Source organism: Xiphophorus couchianus, chromosome 2 (assembly GCF_001444195.1).
Source record: "Xiphophorus couchianus chromosome 2, X_couchianus-1.0, whole genome shotgun sequence".
In the NCBI taxonomy this organism is placed as follows: Eukaryota; Metazoa; Chordata; class Actinopteri; order Cyprinodontiformes; family Poeciliidae; genus Xiphophorus; species Xiphophorus couchianus.
In genome coordinates, this window is record NC_040229.1 from 6,831,326 (window position 1) to 6,846,581 (window position 15,256).

General features: G+C 40.2%; 1 protein-coding gene across 2 annotated transcripts in view; it reads right to left on the minus strand.

Annotated features, from left to right (window-relative positions):
- jph3b (junctophilin 3b) overlaps window positions 1-15,256 on the minus strand; it is a 55,807-nt gene that overhangs the window by 9,739 nt on the left and 30,812 nt on the right. The window contains exons 4-6 of one of the 2 annotated variants that reach the window (XR_003597025.1): window positions 14,597-14,721; window positions 11,117-12,036; window positions 2,627-3,899 (exon numbers count right to left, since the gene is read on the minus strand). Coding sequence is in view for 1 of the 2 variants with exons in the window: in XM_028029267.1 (XP_027885068.1) it covers window positions 3,819-3,899; window positions 11,117-12,036; window positions 14,597-14,721 (1,126 nt within the window). In the remaining variant the exon portion in view is untranslated. Of the gene's footprint in view, window positions 1-588; window positions 3,900-11,116; window positions 12,037-14,596; window positions 14,722-15,256 lie in introns of those variants that run through there. The other variant, XM_028029267.1, reaches the window with a different exon arrangement.

The following is a 15,256-nucleotide window of genomic DNA, read 5'->3' on the forward strand; positions in this document are numbered from 1 at the left end:
ATCCTTGAGCTCCTTCAGACCTCTAAACTGGAGAGAAACTTTTAATATTTTTAGATTTACCTATAACGGAATATTAGTCAGTTCATTAACAATAATAAATGCATTGTTCATTTAAAATGTTGTGGTTCACATCTATGTCCAGAAGATGGCGCCAGATGTCTACAATGAAATCAAATCAAAGCACACCTGCTGCTAAAAGATGATTTAGATTCTCAGAAAAATAAACATAAGACTACAAAATAATACAATATTTAAAATATAACGTCGTTGATCAGATCTACGACATAGATTTATATTTTTCCCTCATATTTACCTTTTTTTAAAAGGAAAAAAAAATCTTCATAAGATCACCTTTGGTCTTCAATCGTCATTGAACACAAAACAAGCCACGCCCACAGCCAGCTAACTCCGCCCCCTTGTCTTGACGAGCGAAACTCAGTTACGGTTGCCATAGTAACCCCACTCTCCCTTCCCAACCGGGCCCACTCCTTCATTGCATCAGGGATGCCGCAAAACTGCACAAATACACACACAGCAGAACCAAATCATACACACATATGTACATATAAAAATACACGGGAGGCAAAATGTTTTCTTTGAAACACTTTCATTATTTTCTCCACACAACTGAAAAACAAAAACAGAGTATTTCCCAGAAAGAAAGAAAGAAGAAAGGAAAGAAAGAAAGAGGAGATTCAAACCTATATAGAAAGAGCTTGGCATGCTGTGGCATGCTGCAGACTAAAACGGTGGCGCAGGGCATCGTCACCAGGCTGACGGCATACAGCAGAGCCTCTGAAATTCTTCCTGGGACCCATAATAAAATAAAAATCTATTGTTCTGCCTCTCAGGCTGCAGGCACATCCGACTCAGCTGTAGTTGGAATAAGTTGGAGAAACACCAGAAGTGAACCCACAGCCTTTAGTTTCTGCTCCAATCCCAAGTTTAAGAAATGCTGTCGGACAATTAAAAAAAAATTTTAAAAAGAAGAGAAAAGAAACCTTCAAAGTCCTCTCGGCCCCCCTGGACGCCATTACTGATGGTATCAAACACGGTGTGCAAGGAGAATGGAAACGTATGCAGGTAAATAAAAACAGATGCTGTCAATATTGTTGCAGTGAGGAACAGAAATGTTGCATTGGATCCACTTAAAGGTTTTACAAGCAGTGAAAACAAGTAATTTGGTGCAGATGGAGATCTCTGATGGGTAAAATGTCAGACAGCTGCAGGAGAATCCAACAGTACTTCATTACACCATGGGTGTCCCAGTCCAAACAAATCAAATAGTCATACTATCACTAACCTAACCTACTATCACTAACCTGGGACTCAACTTTGTTTGTTGTTACTAAGTACTTTTTTTAACACTTAATTTTTTGAAAACATGGATTTTTTTCACCACTCTGTGTTTACATAGTTGAGGGTGGTGCCAGGGCGGCCATCTTGTTTGAAAAGCCTGTTTTACGGTTTACTTATTTACACTTTGAATTCAGGTCAAATGATTGAATATTAGTGTCATAGGAATTGGCACTACAAGAATAAAGTCATAATATTAACAGAATAAAGTTTTAGCAACACAAAAATAAAGTTGAAAGAAAATTAAGTTAACATAATACCAGGATAATGTTGGGATTTTATGTTGACTCCTACACAAAAACTAACAGAAACTTAAAATGAGGGATGTTGAGCATCTCAAGTTCTACTCTGGTGTTGGTTTTATAGATAAGGAAATACTTTGTCTTTTAACACTTCATCACCAAATTATCAATAGCAGTTCTTTGAAACAATTGAGCAAACGACTGAGTCAATTTCGAGGAAAGAATCACAGACTTGCTGAGCTGGACTTGTCAGGCTTTAATAAATATATCCAAGCTTTTTAAATGACTTTCTTGTAATTTTAGGATGCTCTTCTGGTAAAAAAAAAAAAAAAAAGTTGGAAACGATTTGTGAATTTAGCGACAAAATAATCAAAGACTGGGTTATTTCCAACTCAAGTGTTAGCTAGCTCTTTAGCTAACTCCCCTGGATGATGGAGGAAATGCTAATACTTTTAGCATTGCTCATCCAAACGTTGCTAAGGATTTTAAATTTCAAATATTCAACTCAAAGAAGACCTGAGATGTACTACACTTGCCAACTCAGCACCTCCAAAAGGCGGGACAGCTACATCAGGTGTGAGGCTTAATGACCTAATGTGTCGATTGTGATGTCATCGCACAATATTTCTTAATAAATAATAATAATTATTAATTTCCTTACGTTTTCATCTGATTATGCCCTCAGTAAGCAGAAGGATTTTTAAAGACTGCCTCTTCCAGCAAAGTGTAGATACAATTAAAAACTAATGCAATACCAACCCGAACTGTTGAATAGTTGCAGAGTCTCCTGTTCTTTGTAGATGTATAAAATATCTTTTTCCAAATTAGCTGTCACTTCTGACCACAAGAATCTTCTGCAGTCAAAGCACATTTGCGCAGCGCTTTCTACTTTGACATTAAATTTTTGTCTAGGTCTAGGTAAGTAAGGAGAGGAGCGCCATCTAGTGTTTGGAAATACGAATTGGAGGCTGTAGTCAAAATCAGAGCGTCCAGTATAACACTTCAATTTGGCTTAAATTACGGGACACTTGGCAACACTGACGTGTTTGTATTAGAGCAGAAAGTATTATGCTGTTACCTTGTAATATTGATAATTGCTTGATAATATTTATAACATTCAGATGTAAAGAGTTCGGTAGTAACTAGTTACATTTACTCAATTATATTTACTTGAATAACTTTTTTGAAAAAAATTACCTTTAGAAATATTTTTACTATGCTGTACTTTTTACTTTTACTTGAGTAATTTTATTATGAAATATCGCTGCTCTTACTTGTGTAAAATGTCTGGATTTTCTACCCACTGAATAAAAACGAAACATATTTTAGCCAAAAATTCACCAGACACAGACACACAAACTGATTTGGAAAAAAATATATTTTGCCTGATTTTAGTTTTTGTCACTTATATGAATTATTGCCATTTTTTGTCCTTAAAATACCAAAATTACCACTTAACTTTATATTTTGGTCCATCAGATTATGTATTTTTAAACATTAAATGATTGATAATTTGATCAGTTGCTCAGTACTTGTGTAGACTTTTCCTTTCGAGTAATTTCTTGAATGAATACTTTTTACTTTTACTCAAGTAAAAATATGTATAAATAAGTAGTACTATTCTGCCCACCTCTGGATGCAACTGGAGAACACACACACACGCCCACGTACACACACACACAGATCTGCACAGGTGCATGAAAAACGAGGTGAAATGGAAACTCGCTGCCCGGGTTTCACCGCCTGTACCATCAGTAACAGCTGCTGGGGAGGCGGAGGAAGTAAAAGGCAGGGGGTTCAGAGAGAAGAGGGTGGGTTGCAAAAATAAACAATACAACCATCAACGTATTGCACATGGGAAGAAAAAAAAGTCAATAAATAAATCTGAAGTTACAAATCTGTCGAAAACTATGATTTGACAATGAAAAAGTCCGTCAGTCCTGTCTGCTTGTTCAAGTCAGCCCATTTCGGTCACGCAAGTCCAGGTTCCTCCCTGGACCAACCTGCTGTCCTATTCTTTGGCCTCAGCTCTTCCTCCACCCGGACCGGACCGGACCGGACCGGACCGGACCCGGCTCAGCCTCGGTTCCCCCTCTCCAGTCCTCGGTCTGGGTCTTCAGTCGGCCGGGACGCACGGAGGGGCAGCAGATTTGCTGTAATACTTGTGGTTTTCGTCGTGTTTCTGGCATAGATAGGTTGACTCTGAAAGCATCGCCGCCTTTAAATAAAAAAGTGGATAAACAAAATAGCCACTCCGATGTTGAGCAGAATCACCATGGCAACCAGGATGGAGCTGTAGGCCTGCGTGGGAGAGAGAAAAGAGAGAAAAGAGAAGGTATCAGTATTAAGGATGCACACAGGCGAAGCTCGCACACTTAAAGACTGTTTTCATTTGCGGTCAGCGGGTTGCATCCACTCAACACCAGCATGAACGATGAATTCATTTTGGGGTTTTCGTTTTTTATTTGGACTGTTCCTTTGCTCACAACGGGGATTTTTAAGATTTTTATTGGGAATTTTGTCAGAAGATGCACAAATCCCAGCTAATGTTTGTGTGAATATGGGCTGCCGTTTGTGAAGTTACACACTTAAAAACTCATCGCAGTAATTTGGGTTAATTAGTCTTAAAAAAAGGGAGCTTTGCCTTTTAAAGTCATATTTTAACCGTAATTCATTCATACATCTCAGTTTCAAATTAAATATTTAGTTTTCAAATTAAATCAATGGTGTCCAAACGTTTTGCCAGGAAGGCCAAAATCATTACGTCAAAAGAACTTGAGGACCTGCACAATTTTTTTTAAAACAAACTCTTTGTGCCTTTTTTTTAAAGTTTATCGGCTGAATAATGAATTAAAGTAAACTTTTAAATCATTGTAGATTTAACAGTTTCAAAACCTAAGAAAGGTTTAGCATGATTGCAATATCATAAGACAGGCCCACAGTTTCTGATGTTTTGTGGTTGATTTTTATTTTTTTATTTGAGTTGAACGTTTTGCGTTTGATTAAAAGTTTGTCGATCTTTGTGGTTCCAGTTAGTCCAAAGCTAAGACGAATGCAAAGCTGTTGTTGATAAATGGGAATATATTTTTTGTAACTCATATTTTTTAACATGTTATTTATCTGTAAATAATCTTGCTCTATGAAAAAGTGTCCATCTGGATCACTAGCATTGAGGTCTGAGGCCACACAAAATCCTTCAGAGGGCTGCAAATGGTCCCTGGGCCACACTTTGGACACCTAACTAAACATTTAGCTTAGCGCTAAGTTTGCAGCTAAATATTTAGCTTTATTTAGCTTCGACAAGGGTGGAGAGTTGGACATTCGATCTTTAATCGCTTCAGCCCTTGTATCCTCAGGCAGATTTTCATGTTACTTGAAAAGCTTCGCCAATGGATTTGAGAAGGCTAGCTTGTTGCTGCTATCTTTAGCATCATGAGCATCCTCAAATACATCCTCCATCAAAGTGATGGTTGGGTTTGACATATTAAATGTACAGTTTTTCTCCTTGCTGGACATTCTTTTAACATTTGCAAATCCAGCACATACATAGTTCCCATAATTCTGTACCAAAAGTAATCTGCGCCATCTTGGTAGGCAAGCACAGCACAAAGCATAGCTGAGCCATGACTTTTAGACCAACAAAAAGAAAGTAAATTGGCACTCTTGACCAATGTGCAAAAGAAAGATACTGTATATGAACAAAAATTGCTGAGACTGGCAGAGTGCATACATGTAGTAAACATGTAGGCTACATGTCCGTCTTAGCTAGCAGGTAAAAGCCACATTAGCAAAGTTAATATGTACCAATAGTACTAAATATTGCTGATATTTATCTTAATATTATAGTACTCAAAAATTGACATTGAGAAATAGTTAAGATGTACTTATATTATTGTTGTCATGGAAACTCCATAGCAGTTAGTCAGGGTAGCTACAAAACCTTAAAGGCCGTTCTCTGTTTGCTGCAATCACACGGTGTTGGGGTCCTTCTGACCCTTTATGTTTTTATTATTTCTGTTGTTTTCTTTTAACACCCTGCGGTGATTGATATTTTATTTTTTAAACTATTTAAAACTATTTAAACATGTTATTCGTTATATCTGGTCGATAAGAATGACGTCATAATTTCTTATCGGGCCAATAATTATCATGCATCCCTCTTATAAAATATAAACTGCAGCTTCAACGTTCACCAAAATAGGAACCAAAAAAGGTGCATTTTGCATGTTAAGATAAATATTGTCCTGCACTGACGGGGTTGTTTTGTGGAGCGGTGTCTGAGCAGATGCTTGCTGACAGCCCGGGTCGTCGAGGTGAAGGCCGTTCTTTCCAACCACCTGTCCACTTTGGGTAAATATGAACGGCGGAGTCCTCCGTCCTACTTATTCCCGACTGTTTTAAATACATTTTGGTCTTAAAAAGGAAAGGATTTATCTGCAGAAGACCTGTTGTTTTAATTACAGCTGTAATAGTTGTAATGATGGCTGCAGAGGGAGATGGGAAATGGGACTTGGTGCCACACGGTTGTAGATGGATCCGTTCCGTCCAGAGTGGCTGCCGACGAGGTTTCTGCTGATCACCGTGGTGTTAGGCTTATCACAGATCTGTGTCAGAGATGATTACCACAGCAGAGGCTGGACGCAGATCTGATCGGGTTTTATGCTCACACTCTCTGCTCCTCGCTTACTGCTCTGCATTATTTTATGACGCGGTTTGTTGGTTAGCTTCTAAGTTATGCAAAAGCATAATCATTCACAAAAAAATCAGTAAAGTTGTGGACAAATATTTCTGCATTGAAGGAAATGTTTGTTTTGCTAATAAGATGCTAAGATTCCTGCAACACAAAGAGGTGTAAAAGAGAGACAGATGAGCTGAAATCGTTATTTTCTTGTCTGCATCAAAACAGATAAAAACAACTGCGTCATATACGAAACTGAAAATCTGGACCAGTGGAGCTGGTTAGATCTGAGGCTCTGAGGAGGAGCTGCGCCTCGAAGGCGGAGCTAGGTCCAACCAGGCTTTTACACAGCTGAATGGTTGCCATGGAGATTAAAGGACTTCTAAAACATGCATTAAAGAATCAAACACTTTCTGCTTCTGAAGATCGAACAACAGCATCATATATATCATGATGTAAAGCCCAAAAAAAGCAGAATTTACATAACACTGCCCCTTTAATTCTTCAGTGATGTAATAATAATCTGAAGATCTGCATGAAACCAACTTCATTTAATTCAGAGCTATGCTAACAGTGCTAATTGCTCTCATTGAGACACTGTATCTTCCCGTCACAGAGATCCATTTTACCAGCATGACGTGTGAACTGCATCGATCCCTCGCTGCGGCCCGCCCAGATAAACTGCAGAGCAGCCGAAACGCGGCAGCTGACCATGATCACAGCTCAGACCATGTCAGCACACACCTGTTTATAGAAGATGATCTGTCACACATGCTTTCAAGACAGATATTTTGTTAAATCATTTGGCTTTTATGGGGAGAGTTTGATCAGACGGAGGAAGGAAATTAGCAATTTGTTTCTATCTAACTGCATTTTTTCTTTTCCCTCTCTGTTGGTGCCATTTTAATTGCTGCGGAGGGTGAAAAGCCTCACCAGTCTGGGGAATCGTCTTCATGTAAATATGTGCCAGTGGGACGTATGATGGACTCAGAGGTGTTTACCTTCAAAGCTTTTCATGCCATACTGAATGAAATGAAAAAAACAAAAAACAAGCATCTGTTTGGTGTTTTGCACCAACAGTAGGACAGTCATGTTTACTCAGTGACTGACTGGAGACGGGTGTAGCTCTGCTCCCATGGTGCTCGTTGTGTATTTATGATAGTATTTGTGTGTACTGGGAACCTGTTTAACACCGATCTCACTCGGTTCTCTGCTGATGCAGACACACACACACACCCCCACACGCCAACACACGCACACACACACACACCAACTCCCCATCGTTTGATTGGCTGCAGCTGAAGCGATGCATACGCTGTTCCCTAGCAACAGAGTGCTGGTTAACCAATAAGACACCTCTCTGAGAGCAACGGGCTACTTTTTCATTCCTCTGTTACTAAGGTGCATCTTGGGGTTGTTCTCTGAGCATCTGTGTACTGTGTACGTCTGCCTTCCTGCAGCAGGTAGCGGCTTCTGTTCCTCAGCGTCATCAAACTGCTGCAGACAAACTGAGGCGAGTCAGCAGAGGGATGGAGAAACTCCACTTTTTCACTTGAATTTTCCTGTTGCTTTCATTAGCTAATGCTAAAGCCGTATTATCAGCAGGGATTAGCGAGTCACCAGCTCGAGTTAAGACATAACCCGCCAAAATAAAAAAATGAATAAAATCACATTAAACAGTAATCCCTTCTGCTTGTTCAGAGAACCAAAATTTTTTTTTTTCCCCAAAGGGTAAACCTTGCGCTTGTCCTGCAGGATTATCTTAATATGAGGGATAACACTGTGTTATGTCACGGTGGACAGGATGTATTCTCGTGACAGCGGGTAACAAATCCTTTTAGTCAAATCAATGTGTGGCAGTGACACGACAATTTGACAAATGCATCATACGGCTGCTGTGCGGTTATTAAGTCATGCGGATATAAATAGCGGTGCAATGTAAAGCAGCAATGATCAATGCTAGGAATGTTCTCAATCATCCTGAGCCTGAAAAGTTAAACAGATCAGATTTGATTTATTAACTATTATTATTTTTTTTATTTTTTTTATTTTTACCCCTCCAGGGGGTCTTTTGTCCCTTATATGACAGTGGGCTGACAGGAAACAGGGAAGGAGAGGAGGGAAGACATGCGGCAAATGTCGTCGGGTCGAACCCGCGACGGCCGCGTCGAGGACTCAAGGCCTCCAAATACGGGTCGCGCTAACCACTACGCCACCATGGCACGCCCCTATTAACTATTATTTTATGATATTTTATTTAGCTTTTAGTATATAGAGGACACTTGAATTTTAACCAAATATAAAGAAACTGTAGACAGAAGATTATAGGCCTCACAAAGATGAAAATGTTTATTTTTTAATCATTATAGATGTTAACACTGTTAAAATTTGGTTATTTATTTGCCAAATTAATTTGCCAAAATCAGAAGATCTCTGTTACGCTGTCAGTTCCTCCCCTTGTGACCGATAATTAGCATTATACTTTTATTTAGTATAATATGTAAACTTAAGGTTTAGACAAATTTCTAATCATACAGGGTTACAGGTGTACATTTTCCATGGTTTGTGTATGTTTATAACTAATTTCATAATTAATGTTGTGCGTTTTAGCTGCGTTTAATTTTACAACTGCTAACTACTGTTAGCTCCTCATTGGGAGCTTCAAAAGAAGAGTTTGAAATACACAACAAAAATGTGTTACACAAATATTATTTTGTCAATAAAATCCATAGAAACAAAAGAAGTTCCACATTAAACGTTTTGAAGGTCAACATCCAAAGGAATCACACAACAAGAGGTAGAAATCTACGGTCATGTGAAACCACAAAAACTCCCAACTTACAATAAGTCTGTGACGCTAATGTTATTTCTTATTACAAATTGGCTTTTGGAAATGTTACACATGCTGTACTTTATTTTTTTCTGTAATGTTTGACTTTTTGCAGGGTATTTGGTTTAGATTGTTTTTACATTTAAATTGACACAAAGCTGCTGTATCTGTGCATTTTTGTTTTGCACTACAGGCAAACCTAAAACTCATCGCATGTTTTGGTGGTTTAAGTTGTTTTTCTTTGTTCTCAGAAGACCTCACACCTTGTGATCTTGAAAAAGCACAATACCTCTGTGTACTTTATGTTTGGTAAGAACCTTAAAACAGATCTGCAGCCTGACCTGTTGGTGAATGAAAGACAACAAAAACTGATTTTTATTTTTTTTAAAGTTTGAACAAAAGTTCTCATTTATTTTCTGAGCACTGCCTCCTGGGTAGTAAAAACGAGTCTGTACTGTTAATTCAAAGGTTTGTTTTTCAATCAAATAAGAGAAACATCTGACAGAGTTGGGCAGGTCAGGTGTTTGTCCAGAAAACTACAGTCAGTGCATCAATAATTTAGAGTGAAAGAGGGTCTGATCGATGAATATTTTCCTGGGACGCGATGTATGTATTGTACATCATACTTATAAACATTAAGCCAGATTTCCTCCCTCCCTTGGAGAAACCAGACATGACTAAGCCCACAAATGCATCTGTGGCGTTCAGAAAACTCCAAGGTTTTGAGTTACAATCTCGTCCATTAGCAGAATGTATCTGAGAAGATGGAAAGTGAGAAATCAGTATGGGTTAATGTTCCTGTCAGCATTTAAAAGCAGGGATAACAGCACACATTTTCTGACACTCTCTCCAGGGAGACCCTGAAACTGTTGCTTTGGGTTGTTGCCACAAGTGACTCCTCCTGACTCCACATGGCTGCCTCCTCTTGGTGTGAAGTGGGTGCGAATGTTTGGCTGTCAGTTTTGAAAAGTTACAGGTAATGGTCCAAATGGGTTTGAAACATTACCTAACCTCTGAACAACGTGCCTCAGCAGCCAGCAAAGACTCACCACACAGATAGAGGTTATTATAGCAGCTTACAGCTAGACGGTAATCACTAGTTTGGCTTTATTTATCCTGATTTCATGGAAAAACACATTTCTGTTTTAGTTGTTATGAAATCTGCTCATGCAGAAAGAGAAATTTGGAGACCAGCTGTTAAATAAATCCCACAAATTATGCCAAATAAAGCAAAACCACATCCACAAATGTCAGTGAAACATTGTGTTCAGGGCAGTGACGTGCCGTCAGGAGAGCCTTACTGAGACATAAAATAGATGAGAGAAAATCATCTTTAGACGAGTTCAAGCAATTCTTAATGCACTGATGGAGGGGTGATGCAGCCATTATCAGCCAAAAACTGTACACCTTTAGGACCCACCCTTTATTCAACACATTTAACAGCAGCAACAGCCTACAACTGTCTTTATGTTTGTGGGTCACCATCAAAATGTCAACAAATACAAGACAAAATTTCAGAGCTTTTTTAAGATTACCCTTGGTAAAAATGGAGCACAGAGTAGATTCCTTTCAATCTAGAACTGCACAGCATTCTGGGGGATGTAGGCAGAGGAAGGACTTTATCTGCTCAACCTCTCAACCTCTGGCTAGCTAAGCGAGGTTAGTAGCATCAACTAGCTCAGTCCTTCTCTGGTTACCTAGCAACAACCTGGCGGGTAAGAAACAACAGCCTGTTGCTAGGTAATCAAGCAACAGAAACTGCTTGCTTGGTTTTCCCACTGTTCCTCATAACTGCTTAAAAATAAAAATCAACAGCCTGGATAGAAAGGAGAAAATGAGCCCAACAGTTTGAGAACAAATTATGGGTGAAACAGGAAAAGTCACATCACCAGTTTGGCTGTAATTCAAATATTTAAAACGTTCGCTAATTACCGATATTGACTGATATCGATGCTTATATCATGATACACTCTTTAGGCATATCGTACCATCAGAGCATGTCAGACTTACCGAGTTCCCCTTGCTGGGCGTGAGGCTGAGGTCCTGCCGGTCGGGTATGATGGGGGAGGACTTCAGAGGTGGGGACAGGGTGAGGTCTCGTCGTAGTGGCCGCGAATCCATTTTCTCCCCTTTGTGTGTCGAGTCCTTGCCCCCGTCCCTCCCTTCCCGGTTCTTGTGCCTCTGCCGTGGCGCGCCGTGGGAGCGCCCCTCTCCGTGCCCGTGCCGCTCCTTCCCGTGCCCATGGGGCTTGTGGGTAGTGGAGTCTCTGGGCTGTAAAGGCTTCATCTCCATCTCATAGTTGCTGATCTTCTCCTCGTCCTGCTCCAGCAGCCGGCCCCCCCTGCCGTAAGTCCCCCTGTGCCCAGACGTCCAAGTGGCGGACGAAGACGACTCCGTCCACCTGTCGCCCCTGGCCTGCCTGTGATTGGACGAGCTGTGTTCCCGCGATTTGTGATTGGAGGAGCTGTGTTTGTGTCCGTTGGTCCGGCTACCTCCACGGCCACTGATCCCGCCGCCTCCTTTTGACAGCACCCCCCTCCTGCTGTCCTCGCTCCAGCTGTTGGCGCGTGGATACTCCGCCTTCAGTCCTACCTCGCCGCCTCCCTCCATCAGCACTTGAATCTCAGTGTGTCCCCTTTCTCCTCCTTTCTCACCGCCGTCCTTCCCCCGGTCTCCGTGGTCCACGGCGCTTTGCCGGTGGAATCGGGCGCTTTTGCTTCGCTGTGACGGTCGTGCAGGTGGCGGCGGCGTGTGGGGAGGTGAAGAGGAGGGTGGGCTGAGGTCGGGGGTTGCGGCATCGTTGGAGGGGTCATCAGATCCAACACTTTTTGTGTAAAGATCTGGGCTTTCCGCGGTGCCGGCGCTACTCGACAGGCCCTCACCCTCAACTTCACTGGAAACCTGACGTTTGGGTCGCTGAACCTCCATTCCTGCAGAGAACATGAGACGGATTCAGCAATCAGAAGGAAAGCATCGAGATGTTTGTTTGGCTTTAGACTTGTTTATGGTGACCTATTATGCTTCCTCAAACAGGTTAGGATAGATCTATGAGTGATACAAATGGATAGCAAGATTTTACTCTGTTCAGTTCTGCTCTTTGAAGATCTTTGAAAAGCAGAAGTGGAGCATCTTGCACAACCAGCAAGAATGCAGCAAGCAGTTTCTGGACAGTGGGTCAACAACAAAATACTTATATTTTCCAGCAGCCATTGTGCAGCAAATACAGACGTAAAACCATCTGACCAAACAAATTGAAGCGCCATTTTGTTGTTAGGTAATGGCACAGGTCCCGTTTTTCTGGAGATTTTGAAATGGCTCGTTTTTCAGACACCAAAAAACATAAGCTTATTGCCATAAAACAGCTAGTTTTTATTGTTTTTTTGCCAGATCCAAATGGAAGTACAAAAAAAGAGCAAAGTGTGAATTTTGCCTAAAGGATAGGTCTATGGGCGATACAAAAACATGTTCATTCTTTTACCTTATTAATACGTACTAAAGAAAATTTGTTTTCATTTTTAAAGATTCATCTTTTTTTCAGTTTTAGGTTTTAGAATTTTAAAAAAAGGTTGAACACATTTTCGTCAACAGGATGTTGAGATCTGTGAGAAATCATGCAAAAAAATCCCACAGTTATGTATGTAATTACAAGAAAAATACATCTAAAACAATATGGAGAGATTTAGTGTCATTCTGTTGGGGAAATTCAACATATTTATTCTAATAAAAAATATAAAAACTGCTAAAACCCACAATTTCTAATTATATTTAGATTTTAAAGCACCAGCTGGTTATTTATTATGTTTGACCAAGAGCTAAAGCCATGAAAGGTCCACAGAGCTGCAAGTTGCAGACCGCTGATCTAAGAGAAAGATAATATAAAGTCCAAGGAACAAAACTTAAGAATAAATTAAGAAACAGAACCCAAAGGAATGGATAAAAACGGCAACACCTTTGTAGCAATAATGACCACGGAGAAAAAAACTTTCTGATTTAAGTTCTTACTTTAGTCAGTACAGTGATTATTTCAAAAGAAAACAGTAGGGCAGATTGAGGAAGATGATGTCCAAGAAGTCCAAACAAACATGCGGCTAAATGTCAGAGCTGATGCTTGTTGGCAGAGACGTTCTCACAAGTGAGAGCAGAAAAGATGGCGGTTGTAACGGCCATGCGGTCTGTGTGTGCGGGCGCGCCATGATGCGTGCTCCGTATGGGACGGCTACCTGCGGAGCGCCACAGATGTGACTGACAGGCGTGGAATGGCGGAGCTGGAGGGAGGCCGTCGATGACCTTTAACATCAACTCCCCCCAACTGACACACATAACGTATCAACACGTGTCTGGTCTGTTCGCATGTGAAGTTTAGTTAAAAGTGAAATAATCTGGCAATGGGAATAGAACTTTTTCACCAATACTAAAGAATTATTGACTTTAAAAAAGCTCCTATGGACGCCTTGCAGTGTGATGTCACACACTCAAGCTTCTTGCTGGAGGCCAAAAAGCTGCTGGCTGATTATGACTAGCACTGGTTTTAGCTGTGAAGTTGTCATCATAAGGGACTGAATCTTAAACGTACACATGATTTATAAAAGAAAAAAGGATGCAGTGCATTGCTACTAACTGTCAACACTACAACATCTAGACAACAAGGTCAGGAAAAAGTTTTAATTAAGAAAAAAATAGCGAGGGAGAGGGAAGTAGATCAGTTATGGTAGCTTGACTTTGATGACCTTAACATGTAGATGTGACGTGGAATTTGGTGTGTTTTGGTTCAGTTAAAACACTTTAAAAACGCCAAGTCATCAGTAGAGCAGGTGTTTAAATTACCTAATCAACCACCACTGTGTTAGCTTAGCTAATAGTAGCGGTAGCTCATCTACTACAGCGATCACTTAATAGTAATCGCAAAATAAACATCAAGCCTAAAAACATAAACTGTAAGGGACTGAATGTTCTGTTCTTTGAGTGGGAAATGTTTGAGTGTTTTTTGGTGTGGAATCCTGATACATATGGTGGCATTATTGCCAGTTGCTTTGGCAACGAGTCTGCAAGAAAAAAGTGTTTTTGAGTTGTTCTTCACCGTTTTTTCTGCGTTATTTTCCTTTGCAGTTGCTCATTGCTCTAAATTAATAATATCTACATCTCCAGGTTGTCAGAGTTGTTCTACCGTGGCAGTGCAGCTACGGATGGCAAGTAAAAGCTCTCCATAGCGGCGCTGTGCACATGCATGAAATTTCTGGACATAAACAATAACATGTAATGGGTCCATATCTTCCTGAAAAGTGATTTGTAAGTTAGTTTTGTCTTATTACAAGTGAACTAGGATATTTACAGTAGAAAATAAACCAAACTTAATTGGTAAGATTTTGTGTTTTTGCAGTGTATGAGGTTGAAAATATTTTTTAGGTTTTTCATGTCACTCTGCATATTACGTGTGCAACTTTGTCATTACGTTGGAATCTTTTCTGGTTTTGGTGTGTACTGGGAGCCCACCGTTTCCAGGATGCTGGAAGGACGGGGAGAACTGCTTGGCGGTGACCCTCGCCATCCGACTCTCCTCGTGGGCTTTCTGCGCGGCTCCCACCGCCGCCTCTGCTTTGCCTTGTGCGTGAGCCGTCCTGAAACGCAGAAAACAATGAATACAGCAGCAGAAATGTTACAACATCCCAGGAAAAACGATGGCCCTTCTGGATAAACAAGTTTTATTTCAAATCAAAGGTTCCCAGGACCTTTGGAAGAGAAACAGGCCCACAGCATCACAGGGCCTCTGCTGTACTTATCAGTGGACATGAAGTGCTTTTCCAAACTGTCAGGGATGCCAATTACATTTGATTTTAGCAAAAGAATAATTTGTTTGTGCAGTTTTTTCTCTTTTCAAGCATTTTCAGGATAAGTTTCCACATTTTTCCAGCTGTAATATTACATAATTTATTATGGTCATTAATAATATCTAGTCTTTGCTGGAACAAAGTAAACTAAAATATAACATTTTATGTTTTGAAATTTCTCTTACTGGGCGTGTCGATAAATGTGGAGGCAGGTCAGTTTTTGTACTTTGACTTTCAGGAAAGTGATAGTGTATTTTCATTTAAACTGTTCATAGTCAATGGTGAACTGGAAGACATTTGAAATATCCAAAATAATTAAACAAAA